This window comes from Hemiscyllium ocellatum, chromosome 7 (assembly GCF_020745735.1).
Source record: "Hemiscyllium ocellatum isolate sHemOce1 chromosome 7, sHemOce1.pat.X.cur, whole genome shotgun sequence".
In the NCBI taxonomy this organism is placed as follows: domain Eukaryota; kingdom Metazoa; phylum Chordata; class Chondrichthyes; order Orectolobiformes; family Hemiscylliidae; genus Hemiscyllium; species Hemiscyllium ocellatum.
The window spans coordinates 78,893,301-78,918,335 of record NC_083407.1 but is presented as its reverse complement, the minus strand read 5'-3'; the positions used below and the strand labels follow the sequence as shown (position 1 = coordinate 78,918,335).

General features: G+C 39.5%; 1 protein-coding gene across 1 annotated transcript in view; it reads left to right on the top strand.

Moving 5' to 3' along the window:
• Positions 1-25,035, top strand: part of slc40a1 (solute carrier family 40 member 1) — a 57,187-nt gene that overhangs the window by 10,047 nt on the left and 22,105 nt on the right. The window contains exons 4-5 of the mRNA XM_060827362.1: positions 15,188-15,303; positions 21,659-21,785. Coding sequence (XP_060683345.1) covers positions 15,188-15,303; positions 21,659-21,785 — 243 coding nt within the window. The remainder of the gene's footprint in view (positions 1-15,187; positions 15,304-21,658; positions 21,786-25,035) is intronic.

Genomic DNA, 25,035 nt, shown 5'->3' with positions numbered 1-25,035 from the left:
AAAATGAGTGTATTTTAGATAAGGATTCATATAAGAATGTAATAAAGTTATAAAATAAATAACAAAGTAACATTGGTAGTGAACGGTCAAAGGAAAAAATTCCGTACAACCCTAAGATCAAAGTTAAAAATCACACAACACCAGGTTATTGTCCAACAGGTTTAATTGGAAGCACAAACTTTCAGAGCGCTGCTCCTTCATCAGGTAGTTGTGGAGGACACAATTGTAAGACACAGAATTTATAACAAAAGTTTACAGTGTATTGTAACTGAAATTATACATTGAAAAATACATTGATTGCTTGTTAAGTCTCTCATCTGTTAGAATGACCATGTTAGTTTCACTTCTTTCATATATAAATGACAAAACTTTTTTAAAAAGTTACATTCTCAGGTTAACTTTAACAATTGGTGTCAGCCCAGATAATGTGTTGAAGGGGTTAGCCCCCTGTGTTCTCTGTCTGTGCCATATGTCTAGACTGATTCTAATCTAAAAATATGAATTAACAGAATCTTACATGGATTCATGCAGTTATTGAGCAAAGTACAATATAACTCTGCAAGTGCAAATTCACCCCACAAATGTATTTGTCAATGTGTGCATATGGGCGTGTGTGTGTGTGTGTGTACATGTGTGGTGGCGGGGGTGGAGGGTAGGGGTGATGGGGGTGTTGTGAGCGTCTGTGAGAGAAAGTGTGTGTCTGTCTGTAAAGGGATCTAAGTCTGTGAGAGGGTGCATGCCTGAGTGTGGGAGTGTGTGTGTCTGTAGGAGTCTGTGTGTGTGACTGTATATAGGAGCTTCTGTGTTTGTTTATAGGAGTGCCTGTGTTTGTGTGTATAGGAGTGCCTGTGTGTGTGTGTGTGTGTGTGTGTGTGTATGTATCTGGGGTGGAGAGTTGTGAATGTCTGTGACAGAGAGTATATATGTGTGTTTGAATGTAAAGGGGTCTAAATCTGTGAGAGGGTGCACGTGTGAGTGTGGGAATGTGTGTGAGTGACTGTGTGTGTCTGTGTATAGGAGTGTCTGTCTGTGTGTATGTATAGGAGTGCCTGTGTGTTTGTGTGTGTGTGCATGTCTGTGTGTGTAGGAGTGTCTGTGTATGTGTGTAGTGCAATGGTGGTCACCTGTAATGTGACATGAATCCAAGGTCCTGGTTGAGGCCATCTCTATGAGTACCGAACTTAGCTATCCCTCTGCTCGGCCACTTTTCGCTGCTGCCTGTCCCGAAGTCTGCCTTGGAGGATGGTCACCTGGAAGTCTGAGGTCGAATGTCCTGGACCACTGAAGTATTCTCCAACTGGGAGGGACACTCCTATCTGTTGATTGTTGTGTGTGCCCACTCATCCATTGCCGTAGCCTCTGCTCGGTTTCACCAATGTACCATGCCTCAGGGCATCCTTGCCTGCAGCAAATGAGATAGACAACTTGGCTGAGTCACTTGAGTACCTGCCACGTACATGGTGGGAGGTGTCCCCACACGTATTGGTGGTATCCATGTCCACACCCTGACATGTGTTGTAGCATTAATACACCATTACGTGTGGGGACACCTCCCACCATGTGCGTGGCAGGTAGTCAAGTGACTCAGCCAAGTTGTCTATCTCATTTGCTGCAGGCAAGGATGCCCTGAGGCATGGTACATTGGTGAAACCGAGCAGAGGCTACGGCAATGGATGAGTGGGCACACACAACAATCAACAGACAGGAGTGTCCCTCCCAGTTGGGGAACACTTCAGTGGTCCAGGACATTCGACCTTGGACCTTCAGGTGACCATCCTCCAAGGCAGACTACGGGACGGGCAGCAGTGAAAAGTGGCCGAGCAGAGGGCTAGCTAAGTTCGGTACTCATACGGAGGGCCTCAGCCGGGACCTTGGGTTCATGTCACATTACAGGAGACCACGATTGCACTATACACACACAAGCACACACACACAGGCACTCCTGTATACAGACACACACACTCCCACACTCAGATATGCACCCTCTCACAAACTTAGACTCCTTTACACTCACTCACACAAATACACACTTTCCCTCACAACACACACACACACCCCCGCATGAACACATTGACAAATACGTTTGTGGGGTGAATTTGTACTTGCAGAGTTATATTGTACTTTGCTCAAAAACTGCATGAATTCATGTAAGATTCTGTTACTTCATTTTTTAAATTAGAATCAGTCTAAACACTATGGCACAGACAGCAGCACACAGGTGCTAACATCATCAACACATTATCTGGGCTGACACCAATTGTTAAAGTTAACTTGAGAATGTAACTTTTTCAAGAAGTTTTGTCATTTACATGTGAAAGAAGTGAAACTAACATGGTCATTCTAACAGATGAGAGACTTAACAAGCAATCAATGTGTTTTTCAATGTATAATTTCAGTTACATCACACTGTAAACATTTGCTATAAATTCTGTGTCTTACAACTGTGTACTTCACGACCACCTGATGAAGGAGCAGCGCTCCGAAAGCTAATGCTTCCAATTAAACCTGTTGGATCATAAACTGGTGTTGTGTAACTTTTAACTTTTTATATCAGTATTTCCAAATCACCTTAAGGTCATCTTGATTTGGTGGCAGGGTACTTTGGCCAAAATATAAAGTGTAAGTAAAGAAAAATCATTTCAATTTCCTGGAACCAAATATGTATCCAAGGAACAGCATTAACTTGGCATTGTCAAGGATTGTAAGAGTTCCAATAAAATTCAAGCACCTGCCAAATTCATTTGAGAAAGACAAGCCGACTACATTTGTCAACTGAATAGTCAGCTTGTGGCAGATTAGTGAGTTAGTCGGAGCAATGATGTCTTATTTTGATCTAAAAATTAGTTTGTGGAGGGGGGGGGGGGGAGATTGTCAGGGGCTTTCAAATGTTGTGACATTCCTAAAGTACTGGAAGCCATCATTTGCGTTCCCCTGGCCATTACATTAACCACCAAAAAAAACACTGGTGCACATGAACAGAGAATTGTGTCCCTTAATAAACAGCTAAAAGTCTGTAACAACTATGAAATAATTAATTGTGTGAATGCAGTTTGCACAAAATGTTCATATTCTCTATTTCTTAAGGAAATAACAGGTTTCCCTGTTGAAGAACGAAGACAAATTGATTGGATGGCTTCTTAGAAATAAATTTATCCTTTAAAAAACATGGTCAATGCAAACTGCTACAAAACTGCATCCAGTAAAGCACATTCAAGATGTAAGAATAACAGCAGATGGTCATTATGTGAGCACAAACACTGATCTAGTGTCTTAGCTAGAGCAAGAGTCCTCTAAAGCCTGCCCCTGAGAGAGCAGGCAGAATATTAATAGTGTACTAGATTCTGTAGAGAATTGGCATAACAAGAGGCTAAGACTTGTTTGAGGACAGTGAACAGAAGGAGAACTGGCACAGGAGTTGGAGGGGGAGGTGGGAAGGTGATGAAATCTTGCCATTTTCATAATGAGAAATTATTTTTCAGATGTCTGGAAAATTTGTCAATTGCACTTTTTTTTACACAAATAAACATTCAACTGAATAGTGGCATTCTGGCTGAGTAATAGAAAAATCACCTCTTCGTCAAACTTTACAGGTTTTAAGTTCCACTCTAGGAGCCAAGCATATAACCTCAGCTGAAACTTCAGTACATTATTGAAGAATCCTGCATTATCAAAGGTGCCATTTTTTGAAAGTGGCTTTAAACAGATAGCTTTCTGCTTATTTAGATGAGTAAAGAGGTTATGTGACACCTTTTTTGAAGAGAGTAGAGCCTTCCTCTGGTGTCTTGGCCAATATTCATTCATAACTAATTCCATTAAAATGGGTTAACTGATTATTTACTATTGCTGTATAGGTACCATACTGTGAGCAATTTTTAAATCAACTAATGAATAATTCTGCAGAGAAGATGGCCACGTCAGTAATTATGCCTACGCCAATGTTTTTTTGATAGAGGTGGCCAATTAGTTTCATTCATTTTTCCCCATTGCATTTTTTTAATCTTCAAGTGTTTATCCATTTTCCATTTAAATAATACTTTTAAAACCTTTACCACTACCCATTAGGGCACAGCGTTTTGGATCACAATAGCTGGCAGTGCAATTATGTTTTTTTTCTCATGTTGCATCTAGTTTGTCAATTTCTTTAAATTATGTCCTCTTGCTACCAACTCTGCCATTTACAATTTCTCCTCATTAACTCTATCAAACCCATCATGATATTAAACTTTAAAAGCTCCACTTTAATTTCTCTGGAAGAGGAACAACCATAATTTCCCTAGTCTGCCCAAACAATTGAAATCATTTGTCCCTTCTGTAATTCTAATAAACTTCTGCAAGGCTTGCCAAACCCCATAAAGTGTAATTCCTAGAATGGGGGTCTGAGCTGTTCTTTCTGAATTCCCTGTACCGCTTAATTGCTTTCCTCTTCCATACCTCTACTTGTAAAGCCAAGAACCTTGTATACCTTTTTTTAAAACGTCTTCTATGTCTTGTCTACAAATCAGCACTTACTGCATAACTTTGGCTGTTTAGTGCAAGTCTTTCTTCCATGAAAAGATGAACAGTGAAAGTAAATATAATGTATGTTTTCAAATGACACATTTTGGTTTATGCATTCCTGGCTAGGTGCCCACTACTATCTCTGTAAACCATCCAAAACTTCACTGCCCATGTCTTAACTTGTAACAAGTCCCATTCACACATCACTCCCTGCACTCACTGTATGAAGTTATCTCCTTGTCTTGTTTTTAAAAGTCCTACCCTTATTTTTAAATCTTTCTATGGCCCCTCACTATCTTTGTAATTTTCTTCAAACCTCCCACATTATCTGTCCTTCTCTACTTCTGACTTCTGGAGAATCCCATTTTATTGGTGGTTTGTTTAAAATTGCCTGGCCTTTAAGATCCGGAAGTCCATCCCCACATCTCTTTGCTTTTCTACATTGCTTTCCTCCTTAAAGCACTCTTAAAACTATTTGACTAAGTGCTTTGGTCATCTGACCTAATATTTCTATGTGTGGTTCATTATCATATGTTGTTTGTAATGATACCGTGAAGATTCTTGAAATGTTTCATTTCATTAAAGGTGCTGTATAAGCATATAAGGCGCTATATAAGTCATTGTTGCAGTACTAAAGATAGTAATGAAAATGTAGTGCACATTTAATGTTACATGTTGCTGCATCTTTCTGTTATGAATTTGTGAACTGTAGTATTTCTACTTCGCTGTTTCTGAATTTGGAAGAAGTAGAGATTTAAATTTCCTGGCAGTCTTGATGTAGAGACACTCTCCATATCGCAACTCAACCTTTGAGTTTAGACTCTTACCGAATATATTGTACGGGTGCTGTCAAGATAATGTTTATAGAGGTTTATGATCCAACAAGGATTTCTCTGGGCATGGGGATTTACATTAATACATCCCAGTGTTGTTCACAGTCCAAGAAATAGATGAGAGAAATGGAGAAGTGACTCAGCAGGACTATAGCTAAGTTTTTGGTGTTGCTCTGTGGGCAGCAATCTGGCCTTCCAATTAATGCACTGATTTAAAGTCACACTCTAGGGACATCAGAGCAGAGGTTAATACTGCTGTGGGGTGCTAACTGTTGTGGTATTTTCTTTTGGATAAGATGTTAAAATGAGGCTTCACCTGTTCTTTTTGATGGATATAAAAGGTTCCATGGAACTATTTTGAAGAAGAGGGTCTGGGTAATCATCTGTGTCCTGATCAGTATTTATCCTTCAAGCAACATCACGAAAATCAATGATCTGATGATTGCCACATTGCGATTTGTAAAACCTTGCTGTGTGAAGAGTTTCTTCAAATACATTAGTATACTTAAGTGTGCTGGAAGTGCATTGTATATGAAAAACAAGAGTAAAGGGCTTAAATTCTGTTTAATTACTGCATTTTAAGAGTTATTTAGTTCTTATGTTTCTTTATTACATCCTTGTTTCACCATTGCTTTCTCTTTCCAAAATGTTTCCCACTCATGGGGTGGAATCTTGTTTTATTTTAAACTAAATGTGAAGGTGGACTCAAAAGTGGGAGGTACGTCTGCTCAGGTGCAGGTCGAGCTTCCTAATAGCTTTCATCCATCTCAGCTTATTACATATGCATTCACAGGTAAAACACCAAATTTTACAGCCAGACAGGAAGTTCTGCCCCACACTGGGACCCTTCTGGTTCCAACTTCTGGGTGACATATTTGGAAGGCAACTGAACAGTACTTCAGTGCTGGAGATGTCAGACACCAGGCAAAAGGCATGCTATGCTTGCTTCAGTAATGCCTCCTGAAGGCAGTCCAAAAGAAAAGGAAGTTTCTTTTTTCCCTTAGAGGGAAAACTGACATAGGCAGCCTGGGAAAGAGGTGGCTATGGAGGTTAGACCTCGTGATTCAAGGGAGCCTGAAGGCTCCAGTGCCACAAGAGGATGAATGATTTGCTGTGTTCTGTCAGGATATGTCCCACCGTATACTCAATGTTTCGTGGCCCTATGAATATGGGTTGGCATTGTAAGGTTGCCACTACAAAGCACTGTCACAAATAAGACTGGGTGCCAGACATCTCCATTTGATGTCTCATGTGCATCAATGACAATCACTTTATTGAAACCACCAATATAGCATTACTTTCACCACTGGGTATTGCATCTCACACATCTAGCAGGATACACACTTCAAATATAAAAGGAGTGACCTGACACAGCAGTTCATGCACCATCCCATCATTAACGTTTTTCACAAATAGGAGAATGAAGGCATTACTTACCATCAAAAGCTGCATGGGGCTAGGAAATAACCACAAATGGCCTTGAGATGAATAGCTCACAGGTTTTTCAGGCACAGACGATATAATACTTTATGTTTTTTTATCAATGTAGCTCATTGACAACATTGAGCCATATTTAAGAAGAACCTTCTAACGTTTAACTTTCCCCAATACATTCACACTATTACACAGTAGAGAGGAGAGCATTCACTCTAGATCGTAATCCCTATCCACAATTAAAAAGCAACTTGTATATTAAAATGCAATATGATGGACATGTAAATCCCCAAGATCTACCATTTGACTAAACTGATAGTAACAATATGTGGCAATTTAAAAGGTTGGATTATACATTTGAATTTACTGAAGTCACAACTAAAGTACATATTTGACCAATACTTTCAGTACATCTCATATGTTAATAAGTTTTTTGATACCAACATATCTTTAATCAAAATATTATTTCTTAACAAGAAATATTGAAAAGAACAATTTCCTCCTCATTCCTACATATTTCAGTTGAACTATCTGACTTTTTTTTTGCAATCTGTGTATCACCTTCCAATTGCACTGCTTGACTGTACTCTCCCCAACATCCTTTAAAATGTCAGTCTGAATTTTGACTTTGACTATGACTTCCTCTTAATCGTAGGAATAAGATTGATTTGATTGATTGATTTGCCTTCATTGAAGATCCTGGTTCATTTTACTGAACTGGTAGATTCTGTGACACCAGCAAACTTCCAGTTTCTTTATGACTTCTGCTTTCTTTTTGACTTTTACTTTGAGCGGGATAAGGAATTTGAATGATACAAGGCTAATCAAGACTTCCTGTCATTAATTTCCTCTTTCAAACAAATAATCTACATGATACAGACTGAGTCTATTTGCAGTCTTCACTTGATATCTGTCTGCGCATCAACATGACTTGATAGAGGTTTATAAGATGATCAGAGGAATAGATAGAGTAGACAGTCAGAAACTTTTTCCCCGGGTGCAACAGAGTGTTACAAGGGGACATAAATTTAAGGTGAAGGGTGGAAGGTATAGGGGAGATGTCAGGGGTGGGTTCTTTACCCAGAGAGTGGTGGGGGCATGGAATGCGCTGCCGTGGGAGTGGTAGAGTCAGAATCATTGGCGACCTTTAAGCGGCAATTGGATAGGTACATGGATGGGTGCTTAATCTAGGATAGATGTTCGGCACAACATCGTGGGCCGAAGGGCCTGTTCTGTGCTGTATTGTTCTATGTTCTATGTTCTATGTTCTATTTAATGACATACTTCTCTTTGACACTTCAGTTACTTTTCACCAAGACCTTTTGACCAGTGCTGAACTTCCTAAGTTTCATGGCTTGTGTGTCATGACTTACTTTGTCTTGATTCCCTATTGATGTCAAACAAGCTAAGCCTTGCTTAGAAGTATGTTTAAACACTAGGTGAGCCCCATGTTGTGAACTGTGGTGTTATTCTGTAGGAAATTGCCCAACCGGTGACCTAGTGAATAGAGCTCTTCACAATCTGCACACTTTTTTTCTGGAGCAAGCATTTGATGCTCGGTGATGTGTTGATATTTGAGGTAGTTTCACTGCATTCTTACTCCAAGATATTTCAAGCACTTCTGATATAATCTGGGGACCATTATTTTACACCAACATCTCCAAAAACCTATTAATTGCAAATCAACTCCTCAAAGCCTCAACAGTGTGGCACATGTGTTATTGAACAAAAATTCAACATATATCTGCTTGATATCGCTATTAACCAAATTAAGGTAGTCATACTTTTCCACATCAAAGAAATCAATATCTTTGTCATGTTTTTTTCTGTATTTGACATTGGAGTGAAACAAATCTTGATTGGCTTACTGTTCATTTTGAGATACACTTTACAAATTTCCCCAACTCTTCTGTGTCTTTATGCGCCTTTGGATACCAGAAAAACAGATTTCTGCTCTTCCTTTGAAATGGGTTATCTTTGTGTGCTTTTGATGAACTTTGTCTAACATCTTTTTCAAAACCTTGGTGGGATGCTGATAATTGCATAGAAGACAGCCTTGGTCTACACTGAGTTCATTCCTTTGTGTGAGAAACCTCTGCAGTTTTTCATAATCACATTTCTTAGGCCAGTCATTTATTACATAATGAACTCTACAGAGAACAGAACCTGATGACTTTCTTCTTCACTTATCAAACTAGCAGACACTGGGATGTCATTTGTGTATATGAACTATTTCACAGGAAACTTGATGGCTGGAAGTTAATCAGTCTTCATAGGAAATCTTGAATGACTGTTTGTTTCTGCATAATCTGCTTAGAATATTCAATACGTGTAACAAGGTCAGCCAGGTATATCTCATAGAACATGAGTTCCCTAATTGGGCCTGTTAATCTGGTCCAGTAAGGGAGCCCTGGCTGACAGATGAGAACAGAGGAGTATCAGATATCTGGTTCACTCTCAGCACTGACTCTGAAGGAGCTGGATCAGTGCCAAGGACATTCCAAGTTCTATTATTGAAGGCTGAAGAGCCTGTACTGCTGTGATGTTCCATGTTCTAAGTGTAAATAAAGGGTGGCTAGGGAACAGGAGACTAGCCTCTGTGGAGTTATTTCAATATCATACAGACAGACCTTCAAAATCATTGTCCACATCTAAAGCTGTACTGCCAGGGATTATGTGCCCTTCTCTGAACCAAATGTAGGCTGTCATTTAACTAGGTGAACTTCCTATGATGCAAGGATTTATGGAACATATTATAACCATACATGATTAATTGAGCCTCTTTTTCAACGTTGTTAAAGTACATGAGGAAATGTTCTAGATTTCTCCACACCATCCTCCATTATGTGAGATGCTCTGGAACACTGTGGGAGTAGTAAACACCCCAAACAGGAACCTTTCAAACAGGTATAACCCTTTGTATGAATAGTAAAACGTTATTTGCTCTTCTCAGTTAATTCTAATTATAGATATTCATTTGACGAAATATATTATACTGACTGCATTTTCAGTGGCTAAATTAGGAAATAAATCTTCATTAGTAGGCAGTCGATAAAGTATAATTCTCAATCACCTTATTTACTGTTTGCTTACATTATTCAGAAATTTGAATGCATTCATCTACTTTATAAATATCACAATGGATAGGGACCGTTCACTGCTCTTAACCTTTTTAATTGTTCCCTAATTTTTTTTAGTTTATTCAGCTCTTTACCCATTGCTTCTAACTGTGTAGAAGGCACTGGTCTGGCCTTGAAAATCGTCAAGAGTAAATTGTCCTTTATTTTGACTTTGGTCTTGTGATGCTTAGTTTTATCGCTCGGTGCTGTTTTAGCACTTCTACAATGACAGGTGGATTCTTTCTGATCCTTGCTTTAAATACAGTCAGTTCTTCAACAATGTGATGGTTCCATTCTTGTGCAACCCTGCTTTGTAAAAAAAATGCACTTTAGAAACAGTACTTAAAGTGTAATCGTGTTACAGCCAATACACATTTTAAAAGTTTGCACTTTAGAAACAATGTTCCCAATTCATCAATTGCGTTACAGGAGAATGACCTGTAATTTGACCTAACTTTACCTTATCTTCTGAAGCCAATTCCTTCCCACCAGGGAGGATTTGTTCCCACTGTTAAGTAGTAGGAAGTATTCTATCACTGGGTCGCTTTGATTGGAATGACTAGTCATTTTCACAAGAGCTTTGCATGTAACATCTTGTATTCACCTTGCAAAGTAAGAGATACTGCTGCAGATAACCAGTTCTGATTCTTCAACTTCCATTTCAAATATGTGTTGAAGTTTATCTTCAGCTCTATTGCTCTCCTCTTCCATGAGTTGTTCGTGCTCCGTCACTGAGCTCAAGTTTTGATTTTCCTGCTTGATAACATCATCTTCAGATCCACTATTGATCACATGCACCTTCAGGGATTTCCAGTCTCCTGATCTAGTTTAGATCTATTACAATCTCAACCTAGTGAAACACTGTGACCTGACGAGCATTACTGTTTCACCTACTCCTGCATGCAGTCTGAATATATCTGACTTACTGCAAAGTTAAAAATCACACAACACCAGGTTATAATCCAACAGGTGTAATTGGAAGCGCACTAGCTTTCAGAACGTCGCTCCTTCATCAGGTGGTAGTGGAGGGCTCAATCCTAACAGAATTTATAGCAAAAATTTACAGTGTGATGTAACTGAAATTATACATTGAAAAATTGATTGTCTGTTAAGCCTTTCATCTGTTAGAATACCATGATGGTTTCACTTCTTTCATGTGTAAATCACAAATCATGACTTACTGCAGGCTTTGAAAGCAAACAGCGGCATTTTAAAGGTTGGCAACTACCATGGAAATAGTAAAACTTAGATTTCTGATTCTGAGACTGCAACTTTCGCTTTTGAAGCCTGGACCTTATAGAAATCTGGTGGAGCTCTTTTGCTGGATCAAGAAAAGAACTCCCTTGGAATTTAGCACTCTCTCTTTCTGCCATTTCCATAACTGTGGCCTCATTCCAGGTGTCCTTCGATGTTAGCGTTTTATAGTTCCTCAAATTCTTGACTTTGATTTTATTGTCCCTTAGGCCACCTACAAACCTATCTTCAAGGTTGATTTCAGTGATGTGAGAGTTTCTTTGAGTGAAAGACATAACTTGCAACACGTTCACTCACTAACACTCAGTGCAAACACTCATGCTTAGTCATACCATAATATGGTCCAGCACCTCATTAACTTCAGATTGGTCCATACTGTTAGGAGTTTCACAGGCAATTGTGGATATTTGCCACCTCAAGTTAATTAGCCCAATCACAATGAAAATATCTAGTTAATCCTAATGTTCTATTTCACTGACTTCAACCTATTATGTAACTATAATTCACAATTATACCAATTTTCTCCATTAGGGTTGAATCCTAATTGCTTCTAAATATGTCTTCAGTGCTTTTCCTTAAAAAAATGCTTACTGTGTTGCCTCACTGTGTACTAGATTATCATGTGCACAGGATTTGTCTTCCAACTTGCTCAAACATCCTCAAAACCAACTTTAACAAGACAAAAATATGATGCAATGTTTTTCAGTCATGACCTTCTCAACTGAGTATAGGAGTTGGGAGGTCATGTAGCAGCTGCACAGGACATTGGTTAAGCCCCTTTCGGAGATTTTGTCTCCCTGCTATAAGAATGATGTTATGAAACTTGATTGGGTTCTGAAAAGACTTACAAGAATTTGAGCTATAGGGAGAGGCTAAAAAGTCTGGAAGCTATTTTCCCTCGAGCGTCAGAGGCTGAGGGATGATCTAATAGCGGTTTATAAAATAATTAGGGCATGGATAGGGTGAATAGCCAAGATCTATTCTCCAGTGTAGGGGAGTCCAAAACTAGAGGGCATTGGTTAAAGATTAGAGGGGAAAAATTTAAAAAGGACTGAAGGGGCAACTATTTCATGCAGAGGGTGTTGCATGTATGCAATGAGCTACTGGAGGAAATGGTGGAGGCTGGTACAATTAAAACATTTAAAAGATGAGTATATGAATAAGAAGGGCTTAAAAGGGATATTGGCCAAATGCTGGCAAATGGGACTAAATTAATTCAGGATATTTGGTTGCATGGACGAGTTGGACCGAAGGGTTTGTTTCCATGCTATACAGCTCTATGACTCTGTGACCCTATGATAGAAGGAAAACTCCATTCTAATTTCATCACCATCATTCATAGAATTGTTACAGTGCAGAAAGACACCACTTGGCCCATCAAATCCATGCTGACCATCCAGAATAGCATCCCTACCACCATTCACCACTTGGGGTTTTTGCCATGGCTAAACCACCCAACCTGCACATCCCTGGGCACCATAGGGCAATTTTCAGTGTGGCCAACTTCCATATCTTTGGACTGTAGCAGGAAACCTGAGCATCCAGAAGAAACCCCCACAGACATTGGGAGGACGTGCAAACTTCACACAGTTGTGCAAGGCTGGAATCAAACCCAGGTCCTTGGTGCTGCAAGACATATGTGCTAACCGCTGTGCCCTTTCTGTTAAATATTGCACTCAGTAAAATTAAGTAAGACGTGCTCAACTGTAGGCAGCCATGGTTACACAACTTTCTTTGCACTTCCTCAGCAGAGAGGTCAGTTTAACAAAACATTCAGCGACTACAGTCAGTGAAATTCAATGGAAAGGAATTGGGTGGCATGTATCTTCAGCATTTATTCAATACCATTAATTCTACAACCTTTCTTTCTACCCTTAATGACAATTGCACTATATTGTTTCATGATAAAAATATGTTCTTTCCAAAAATAAAGTGAGGTGCATCATAGGTGAAATCATTACATTTATTTTTTTGGCGGCATGGTGGTTCAGTGGTTAGCACGGTGGCTCAGTGGCTCACAGCATCAGGGTCCCAGGTTCAATTCCTCAAGTAAAAGATGAGAAAAGCATACAAAAGAATGTAAAGTCTTGTTGTAAAATCATAAATAAAGGAAAACAATGACTTATTGCAATCTTCCGAGTTTTATAAGAATCAAGCAAGACGAGCAAAAGGGATTATACAGGCAGCAATCTTGTAAATAGAAAACAGATGAATGAATGTTAACTTGATGAACTGAGCTGCTGGCATAGAAACTCATCTGTTTAAAGCACACGTCATGAAACTATGGGCATTTCATTAACAGACAGAATATCTGCAATAGGATAAACATTCTGAGGGACAGGGTTAATCAACACTTGGAAAAGGAGTGATTGATCAATGATAGTCAGCTTGGATTTGTTAGGGAGAAATTCTGTCTAATTGTGTTTTCGAGAAAGTTACAAACATATTGACGAGGGTATTGCAATTGAGGTAGTTCATGTGGACTTCAGTAAGGCCTTTGACAAGGTCCCACATGGAAGGCTAGTCCAAAAGGTAAGAACCCATGGGATCTAAGGCAAGTTTGATAAAATTGGTTTACAAATAGGAAGCAAAAGGTGATATTGGAGGGATGGTTTTGTGATTGGAAGCTTGTGACTAGCAGTGTACTACAGAGATCGGTGCTGTGACCCTTGCTGTTTGTTATCTACAGCAGGGGTCTGTACATAACTGCATGAATGTGAATAGGAGAAAGTGAGGATTGCAAATGCTGGAGGTCAGAGTCAAAAGTGTGGCACTGAAAAAATGCAGCAGGTTAGGCAGCATCGGAAGAGCAGGAGAGTCAACATTTCGAGCATAAGCTCTTTATCAGGAATGTCCTGATGAATGTGAATGTAGAAGGTATAATTAATACATTTGCAGATGACTCAAAAATTGGTGATGTTGTTGATAGTGAGGAGGATGACCTCAGGCTAGGGTGTGTTATTGATCAGCTGTACAATGGCAGATGTAATTTAATTCTGATAAGGTTCCACATTTTGGAAAATCTCATAAAAGAAAGATGTACACAATGGATTGTAGGTTCCTAGTGAGTACTGAGGAACAACAGGACCTTGGTGTACAAGTCCATAAATCCCTGAAGGTGTCAGCACAGAGAGACAAGATGGTGAAGAAGGCATACAGGATGTTGCCTTCATTAGATGGAGCATAAAATATAGGAGCAAGGACGTTTTGTTATAACTTTCTAAAACATTAGTTAGGCCATAGATGGAATATTTTGTGCAGTTCTGGCTATCACATTATCAGAAGGACGTGATTGCACTGGAGGTGCAGAGGAGATTCACCAGGATGTTCTCCGGGATGAGTTTATATTCCTTAGAGCAGAGGAGCCTGTGGGGGAATCTGATTGCGGTATACAAAGTTATATAAGGTATACAATTAGATTATGAGAATCTCTTCTGTGTGGAGGTGTAGCTAAGACCAGAGGGCATTTGTTTAAGGTGAGGAGTAAACAGTTTAGAGAAGATCTAAGAAAAGCTTTTTTAACCCAAAGGGGAGTAGTAATATGGAACATTTTGCCTGAGAGTGTGGTGGGGTTAGGGACTCCTGCAACATTTAAGAAGCACATTTAAGTGTTTGTTGGTCAGCGTAGACATGGTGGGCCGAAGGGCTTGTTGCTCTGCTGTTTGAGTTTATGACTGTAAGTGGAGAAGTGCTCCTCTGATGCCATGATTTCATAAAATAGCTGTTCAAGTCAAGTAAACCCTATAGGCGGTGAAATTTCACCAGTCAATAGTTTTCTTATAATCTCTTTCAGTACTTCCTAGAATTGACTGAGAACTTCTACTTTTAAAGAATTTTTTTTGCATGATTTTCTGAATACTTAAGTTAGTTTATTTACACCTGTGTGATCTGTGTGAATAAATTGTGAGATGTTAGACATGGTATAAATAACACAATTATGGAAAAACAGTATTGTGCTGATATTAATAGATTTTATATTTTCCAAAATTGTATTGTGAATAATAGCAATTAAGTTCAAAATTACTAACTTAATCCTTTTTCAATCTATAGTTGCCCAAACATCCTTGATTATTCAGAATGTCTCAGTCATCATTTGTGGTGTCATCCTGATGATCGTTTTCCTGTTTAAAACTCCTCTTAGCACCATGTACCATGGATGGTTACTTGTAAGTTGTTCTTTGGTTGTTCAGTGCATCCATTTTGATATTTTCAACAATGCCAGTTCTTTACTGAAGTAATGTAAATACAGATGTATGCTAAGCATATGTAGTATGAACAATGCCATTCTCCATTATAAGATCAGAAGTGGAGATGTTCACTGATGATTGCACAGTGCTCAGTACCATTCTGATGCTGAAACAGTCCATGCCCGTATGCTGCAAATCATGGACAATATCCCGACTAAGGATGATAAGTGTGAAGTAGCATTTGTGCAATACAATGGCCAGGCAATGGCAAACTCCATATCTCATTAATATTCAACAGTATTACCATTTCTGAATCCTGGTGGGATTGGGTTGGGGGTGTTTCCATGGACCAAAACTGAATTTGGTCAATTATATAAATACTGTGACAATAAAATCAGGTCAGAGAATGGGAATTCTGTGATAAATAACTCAGCACCTATTTCCCCAAATGCCTCCATCATCTATGAGACACTAATCAGAAGTATTTTGGAATACACTTTATTTACCTGAATGGGTGCATCTCCAACAATCAAGAAGTTTGACGTCATTTGGACAAAGCAGCCCACTTAATTGGCAACATATCTACCGCTTTAAGTATTTAAATCCACGGTCTTTACCAGCTGGAAGGACAAGGGCAGTGGGATATGGGAATGTCACCAATTGTAAGTACCTTTTCAAGACATAGAACGTCCTGAATTGGAACAATATTGTTGTCCCTTCATTGTCGCGAGTTGAAAATCATACAATTCCCTGTCCAGCAATCTCTGTACATACCATCCTTTAAAATTTGTTTTTGAATGTATTGTAGATGTATTATCAAACCCTTTTTCCACACCTCCAGTCACAGTTAAGAATATAGTCCTCAACTCGGTCCAAAGGGTTTCTCTGTCTTAGGACCTCCTTCTCCAACCATACCATGTTGGATGATGAAACCGCTCATTGTCTGCTGAAAGCAAACTCATCATTTAGCAGCCTCACTCACAGGCATGAGAGAACATAGAATTTATCTCAAAACAAAGATTAAACCCAACTGGTACTTTCTACAGCAGTGAGGAATGGACAACCTATCAGTTGCACTAAAACTAATACAATCACATCGCTTAGGTTAACTATCTTGAATCCGATCAGTAGTCAGGGACAGGAAGGTGTGACTATGAGTGAGGCATGGAGAGGGATCCAGGAAGTATTGCTGAAGGAGTCTTCATCCTTGAACTTGTCTAGCAGGTTTGCAATTCTTGCTCCCTGTGTGAATGAGTGTGGGCTGCAGGACGGATGAGTAAACTGATCATAGCACTGTGGTACAGGGAACCTTTCAAGAGGGGGGACGAAAAGGGAAATGTAGTTGCAATCAGGGATAGTATGGTCAGGAGAATAGACATTGTGGCCAGGATTGAGAGTCCTGAAAGTTGTGTTGCCTGCCTAGTGCCCAGGTTCAGAATATCTCATCGGGGTGCAGGAGGATTTGGAGTGGAAGGGGAACAATCTAGTTGTCATGTCCCATGTATGAATCAATGATATTGGTAGAAAGAGAAAGGATGTTCTGCAAAGCATATATAAGCAGGGAGGGGCTAAATTACAAAGCAGAACCAAAAATGTAATAGTCTCTGAATTACCACCTGAGCCATGAGCAAGTTTGCACAGGGTCAACAAGATTAAATGTGGTAAATGCATGGCTCAAAGATTAGTGTGAGAGAAATGGGTTCGAATTCATGAGATTTTGACACCAATATGGTGAAAGGAGGGTGCTATTCCAATTGGTGGTCTGCACCTGAATCATACTGGGACTATAGACCAGGCAAATCACATATCTAGGGCTGTGGATAGGGCTTTAAACTAAATACGAGAAGGGGGCGGGCACAGTCAATGCTGGACTGAGGATATTGGATTGAAATGCAGTATACGAAACAAGGCAGGTAAGCTTGTACTGCAGTTTGAAATTGATGGGTACGATGTTGTAGGCATCACAGAGATATGGCTGCAAGGTGATCAGGGCTGGGAAATAAATATCCAAGGGGACAGGGACAGGCAGATAGGCAGAGGTTGCCTTGTTAGTAAGAAATGAAATTAATCCACGATCAAGAAATGAAATAGAGTTGGAAGGGTAGAATCTGTGTGAGTAGAGTTGAGAAACCATAAATTCTGGCCCAACTATTACATTCTAAATCCCCTTAATTAATTGATGAATGACATCTGAACAAAACATTTTGACAGCCAAGATTATGGCTGCCAGAAAATTCAGACAGCCTCCTGCCTGTTTACTTTGGGTGTGTCAACATTTGGCAGATACTTTTGGATGGTGTGTGTGTGTGTGTGTGCGTGTGCGTGTGTGTGTGTGTGTGTGGACAGGAAAGGGTGTGGCCATTATTGCAAGGGAGTTCAGCAAGTTTATTGCCCTTGAGAATGTGGCAGTGGCTGCTTTCTCATCCCCCTGCAGTCCTGATAATGATAGGAGTTGTGTACAGGCCTTCTAGTTGTAGTCAGGATATGGAGAAGAAAATAAGTCAGGGGATATACTAAGCATGTAAGAAGGGACTATTACAATAATCATGGGGATTTCACTCTGCAGGTGGACTGGGAAAGTCAGGTTGGTCGCTAATGTTAAGGAAAGGAATTCATGCAATGTCTATGTGATGTATTTGGAGCAGCTTGCTGTAGAACCCACTCGGGAATGGACAGTTCTGCATTTGCTGTGTAATGATGAAGGGCTTATGCTCAAAACGTCGAATTTCCTGTTCCTTGGATGCTGCCTGACCTGCTGCAGTTTTCCAGCAACACATTTTCAGCTCTGATCTCCAGCATCTGCAGACCTCACTTTCTCCACCTTAAGTGAAGGAACTCCTTAAGGAGAGTGTCCATAATATGATAGAATTCACCCTGCAGTTTGAGAGAAACTAGAGTCAGATATAATGGTATTGCAGTTGAATAAAGGTAACTGCAAACACATGAGGGAGGCACTGACCAGAATTGAGTGGAAGGGGAGCATAACAGGGAAGATGGTGGAGCAGCAATGGCAGGAGTTTCTGGGGAAAATTTTGGAGGCACAGCAGAAGTTCATCCCAAGGAAGAAGAAATATATAAAGGGAGATGAGACACCCATGGTTGACAAGGGAAAAGAGGGGCAGTATAAAAGTAAAGAAAAAGCATATGATGTGTTGAAGATTAGTGAGAGGCCAGATGATTTGGAAACTGGTAAAAACCACCAGAGGATGATTGAAAAAGCAATAAGTGGAAAGAAGATGAAATATAAAAGTAAGCTAGCTGGTACAATAAAGCAAGTTTGCAAAAGCTTTGTAGATATCTAAAAGGTAAGAGGGAGAAAAGAGTCGACATTGGACCACTGGAAAGTGAGGCTGGAGAAGTAATAATGGGGAATAAAGAAATAATGGAGGAGCTGAATAGGTACCTTGCATCAGTTTTCATAGTAGAAGACACCAGCAACATACCCGACTTTCAAGAGAATCAAGGGGCAGAGGTGAGTTTAGTGGCCATCACTAAGGGGAAAGTGCTGAGGTGTCTGAAAGGTCTAAAGGTGGATAAATCACCTGGACCTTATGGTCTAAACCCCAGAGTTCTGAAAGAGATAGCAGAGAAATTGATGGTGATCTTTCAAGAATTACTGGAGTCAGGGAGAGCCCCAAAGAACTGAAAAATGGCTAACGTAACATTGCTGTTTAAGATGAGGGGGACAAAAAGCTGCAGATGCTGGATTCCAAAATAAACAGGCAGGAGGCTAGAAGTACACAGCAATCCAGGCAGCATCAGGAGGTGCAGAAGTCGACCTTTCGGGTCTATCCCTTCTTCAAGACTGGGGCTGGGGGAAGCTGCAGATAAAGGGGGAGGCAGAGCAGGGTGGTGAATTGGGGATAGGTGAAGAAAGGTAGAGAGTATGACTTGGTTGGTCAATGGGAGGAATGGATCCGGTTGGTGGCAGGGAGCCGTGGCAGTGAGGGGGAGGGCCTAGGAAGGGAGTCACAGACCCACCCCAGTCCTGAAGATGGGTTACACCTGAAGCATTGACTTCTACACCTCCTGATGCTGCCTGGATTGCTATGTTCTCAGAAGAAGGGGAGGCAGAAGACAGGAAATTATAGATCAGTTAGCCTGACCTTGGTTGATGTTGACCTTGGTTGATGTTAGGATTTTAGAGCTGAAAAATGTGTTGCTGGAAAAGTGCAGCAGGTCAGGCAGCATGAAAGGAGCAGGAGAATCGATGACCCTTCTTCAGGCTTATGCCTGAAACGTCAATTCTCCTGCTCCTTTGACGCTGCCTGACCTGTTGCGCTTTTCCAGCAACATATTTTTCAGCTCTGATCTCCAGTGTCTGCAGTCCTCACTTTCTCCCGTTAGGATTTTAAAGTCCATTATTAAGGATGAGATTGTGCAGTTCTTGAAAGTACATGCTAAATAGGGCTAAATCAGCATGACTTTATCAAGGGGAGGTCATGCCTGGCAAATCTGTTAGAAATCTTAGAGGAGGTAATGAGCAAGGTAGACAAAGGAGAGCTAATAGACATGATCTATTTGTATTTCTAGAAGGCCTTTCACAAGGTACTACACAGGAATCTGTTAAATAAAATAAGGTTGTAAGGGGAAGGTACTGGCGTGGATAGATAATTGGCTGGCTGATAGTAGGCAGAGATTAGCGACAAACGGGTCTAGTAAAAGATGGAAGCTGGTGCCTGATGAAGGTCTGCAAGCCTGAGTATTGTAGGGCACAATTATTCACATTATATATTAACAATCTGGATGAAGGAACTGAAGGTATTTTTGCTAAGTTTGCAAATAACACAAACATAGATGGAGGGAAATAGTGTTGAGGAAGTAGGGAGGCTGCAGAAGGACATGGACAGGCTAGGAGAGTGAGCAAAGATGTGGAGATAGAATACAATGTGGGAAGGTGTGCACTTTGGCAGAAAGACCAGAGCCCTAGATTATTTCTAAACAAGGAATGGCTTCACAAATCTGAAGCACAAAGGGAATCTTAGTTCAAGATTCTCTCCAAGTTGACATGCAGGTTCAGGTCGTAGCTAGGAAGGCAAATGTAATGTTAGCTTCATTTCAAGAGGGCAAGACTACAACAGCAGAGATGTACTGCTGAGGGTATATGAGGCTCTGGTCAGACTGTGTTTGGAATATTGTGAGTTTTGGGCTCCACATCCAGAAAGGAAGTGTTGTCATTGGAAAGGTTCCATTATAATGTTTTTGCAACAGCAAGTTGGAGACTAAAATACTTAATACCGAAGTCCTTGCAAGGTGTCGCATCACACGTATTGACAGCATGCCCTTCAGTGCTCTGCTTCACTGAGTCAATCATGTTAATTGCATGGAACATTCCTGCATGCCAATGGCAGTGTTCTGCAGCCAGCTGAGCATGGGAATTCACAACATAGGCCATTACAAACTTAAATACAAATGTATTCTGAAAGCCAAACTCAGAGCTCCTTTGTTGGGCCCCACAAAATGAGAAAGAAATAATCCTGAACATATGCAAATGGAGAAGTCTGTCATCAAAATATCTGGATAATACACTTCACTGCACATGTGCCAAAATGCTGTATTACTTCTCTGGTAACATCCAGAGTTATGAGAGTGTGATAATTTAAATTGTTTCCAACACTTTATAGTACTTTTGTTTTCCTGTTTCAAATCAACTTCCTTTAGGCTATTGTACTGCTGTAGAACAGAGTAAATGCATTTGCAGGTTGCCATTGTCCACTGTTTTAGCAAACTAGCAATTTCGCCAGTCATTACAAAATTCTATCAGTGCAGGTCGTGAGAAAGGTTATGCTGACACAAAACGTAATTCTTGCTTACTGTGTTTGCATTAAATCGAAGGCATATATTGTCAGGAAATTCTTGCGTGTTTTCAAATTACTGTCAAAGTTGGATTCTTAAAAGTAATAGGAAAAAGCCTACTGTGCCACTATTAGTCAGAATCTTTGATAACTTTCAGATGAAGCTGTTTTTAGCTAGTCTTCCAGATTATTGATCCAAAGTTCTGCGGGCCTCTGTCATTGTACAGACAGCTAATGTTAGTGGAACATGTTACTCTTTTCTGAATCATGTAACCTTACCATAGATGGTGACCAGAATTTTAGTTTTGGAGTGCAATATCCAGAGAACAAATTGCAATTGCTAGTTCAATGGCAAACATAAACAGGACATACCTCAGATATCTAATTATTTACTAGAAGCCCTTGGTGGACATCAATAATTTGAGACAAAATAGTAATTGATAAATGAAAAATACTGTGTGTTATTGATGTTATTCTAAAAAAGATATATAAATATGGATCTATTAAATCAACTGCATTTCTCATTTTCTCTTCTTTAGACATTCTGCTACATTCTGGTTATTACCATTGCCAACATTGCAAATCTAGCAAGTACTGCTATGGGAATCACAATTCAAAGAGATTGGGTTGTTGTTGTTGCAGGAGAAGACAGAAGCAGATTGGCAGGTAAGTGCTGCACACTCATTCTTAAAGCAACACGAAGAACTTGCATCCGAGAATTGCACAGAAACATTTGCTCATTTTTGATCAATCTGCAGCTTGATCTACTTTTTGTCTGACTCTTGTTTGACGTGAAACCCTTTCAAGTTTCAAAAGGATCATAACACCCTACACCACGCAAGTCAAAAGACAAGTGCAGGCTGGCTTGTAATTCAGTTTTTACATTGTGTAATTTTATCTGCTGGCAGAATATTCTTACACATCTAATCACTTGTTAATAAATAACCCGTGCCAATGCTAGCAGGACTTTGCAGCATTGTTGATATTATGTTCTTTGCAGGGTCATTCTTTGTTTTATCTTGCACCTTTTGCAAAGAACGAATCAATGATAAGTTAAGTCAAAGCCCTGATATTTCCCAATAGATTTATTCAAGGATAATTATTGCTAAGTTTGTTTATGATCTGTTAAAATGGCATTTTTGTATTTCAATCTGCATAGCATATGCATCAACTAGCAGGGAAGATTGAAATTATAGAGCAGGTTGCACCTTTAAACTTCAATCATATTCACTCTACAACAACTTTGGTTGGGAATGTCAAAATGTAACAGACCCAGCTTGATTCGTGGTTCTGAATATGCCAGTAGCAGCGATGACAGCTATTCACCTTCAAGATCCTGAAGCCCAACTTCTGTTTTTAGGTATATTCTTTGTAACTTCTGTTAGGTAGAGCGCTAGTGCAGATGTTAGACTCAGGCAAGATTTAGTTTGGTTGTGAGGCATTTCTTCTACCTCTGTAAAGTTGTACTCCAGCAATAGCTGTCAGACTTATAAAAGAGGAAGGGTGAAAGAGGAAGAACAATCACTTATAAAATGGAAATTGTTTGAAAGTTACAAGATATACTACTTCAGGAAGCATCCATATCAATTTACTGTAACATGAAGTCAATTTTAAAAACTCTTTTTTCGTTTAAATGTAGAACTGTATTGCAAAAAGAACACAAGATCAATTTATGACAGTCCTAGATAGACATGGTTTGATTTGGGCCTCAGTGAACAGGTTAAAGCTGTAGTATGCTTAAAATTGGATATTATGTTTATATAGAAATGCATATTATGTAACCTTAGAGTCTTTGCTTTCAAATTAATTAATATATTCTCAGTTGAAACTGAATTTTACTTAAAGTGTGGATGATAAAAATAGGAATTATTATTGAAAGAATAATCATCTCCCAATTAAAACATTATGCTGGACGGAATGAGGTGAACAGACACTGTTTTGTTGATACAAATAGGTTTATTGCATGATAGCAGTAAATGCAACTACATTTAGTCAGGAATAATTACTAGCATCTTTGAGGGCTGGTACAGCCATGTCTGTTTCCTCTGAAAGCTGCAGTGGTCACTCACAGACAATATGAACATTAACCCTTTCAGGACCAATACTTTATACGGAACTAAATCTATTTTTTGCTTGTTATAACATCTTTCTGAACTTCATCTCTTCTAAAGAACTGAACCAAGATGCAATCCCAATACAAGTTCTGCAATACTTTCAGTTCTGTGAATCAAAAATTGGGGAATGAGAAAATATAAATTCCACCACACCTAACAGGCCATATACAATATGTATCGATAGGTTTCCTCCAATGTCTCCAGTTTCTGAGGAAGTTGAATGTTATGGGTAAAATTTCTCAGAAGCAGGTAAAAGATTCCTTTTTCATGAAGATTAAACTGTGAAACTCAAACATCTAATATATTTTTCTATATATTTAATGTATGGAAAATAATATAAATAATATATATTTAACCGAAACAGTTTAATTCCAAAGTCTACATTAACTTGGTTTTAGTAAAATTGCTTCCACCCTGTTTCACAGAGTGTTTAAACATTTATCTCTAAAGTCTTCCATTTTAAAAATCTTTGACTGGCAACATGGATTTTTCAAAGATCTGTTTTCAGATTTACTCCACCCAAGAGATGCAGATTGTCAATGTGATGACAGTCTCCAACAGTTATTCCTTTGGATTCTTTCAAGCAACAGCAATACAATTATATCAAATTAATCAACCAGCAGCGTTGCAATTTAGGCATGTTACACTACAGGGCTGTACATGCCCTTCCCTCTCTCTAATTCAATTCATATGCAGTAGGCCTGTGATCAAATGCAGAAAACTATGCATGAGTATGCCAGCTATTGTATTAGCAATCACTGTATCCAACTTTACTTCAGTACAACATTTCATCTCTAATTAAAGGGATGAACAATCACACAACATCAGGTTATAGTCCAACAGGTTTATTTGGACATACTAGCACTGCTTCAAAAGCTAGTCGGAAGACTGGATATGGACTGGATATTGGATTATTCGCAATCCTGAACCTTTGCAGAACAGGGATAGAAACTAGCAAACCCATTCTAAAAGATGAAAGACAATCTAGATTTGTTCAATATATCATTTGAGTTGCATGATACTGTAATATTTTGCTATAAATTCTGAGTCTTATGAACCTGCTTCAAAACCACCTGATGAAGAAGCAACACTTTGAAAGCTAGTGCTTCTGAATAAACCTGTTGGACTATAACCTGGTGTTGTGTGTTTTTTAACTTTGTCCACCCCAGTCCAACACCGGCTCCTCCAAAGCATGAGTTTCTGGATTAATACTCCAGCAATAATATTACTAGACCAATACTTCCCAGATAGTGATCTCCCATGCACCTTCTGCTCTCATCCTTCTAGATGATATCTCAGTCATTAAAATTGCCAGGTATGACTCTAATCACCAGAGAGATTTATCCCTTTGATCCAGTTTTGCTAGGGCTCCTTGATGCAACATTTGATCGAATGCAGCCTTGATGTCAAGGGCAGTCACTCTCACCTCACCTCTGGAATTCAGCTCTTTTGTCCATGTTTGAACCAAGGCTGTAATGAGGTCAGAGACTGAGTGACCTGGTGGAACACAAACTGGGTGTCATTGAACAGGTTATTGCTGAGCAAGTGCTGCTTGACAGCACTGTGGATGACACTTCCATCACTTCACTGATGGTTGAGAGTAAACTGATGGTGCAGCAATTAGTCAGGTTGGATTATGTCCTGCTTTATATATACTTGACATCCCTGTGCAATTTTTCATATTTTTGGTTAAATGCCAGTGTTGTAACTGTACCTAAAGAATTTGATTCAAAGAATGGCAAGTTCTGGAGCAAAAGTCTTGAGTACTCTGGCCGTAATGTTGTCAGGGCCCATAGCCATTG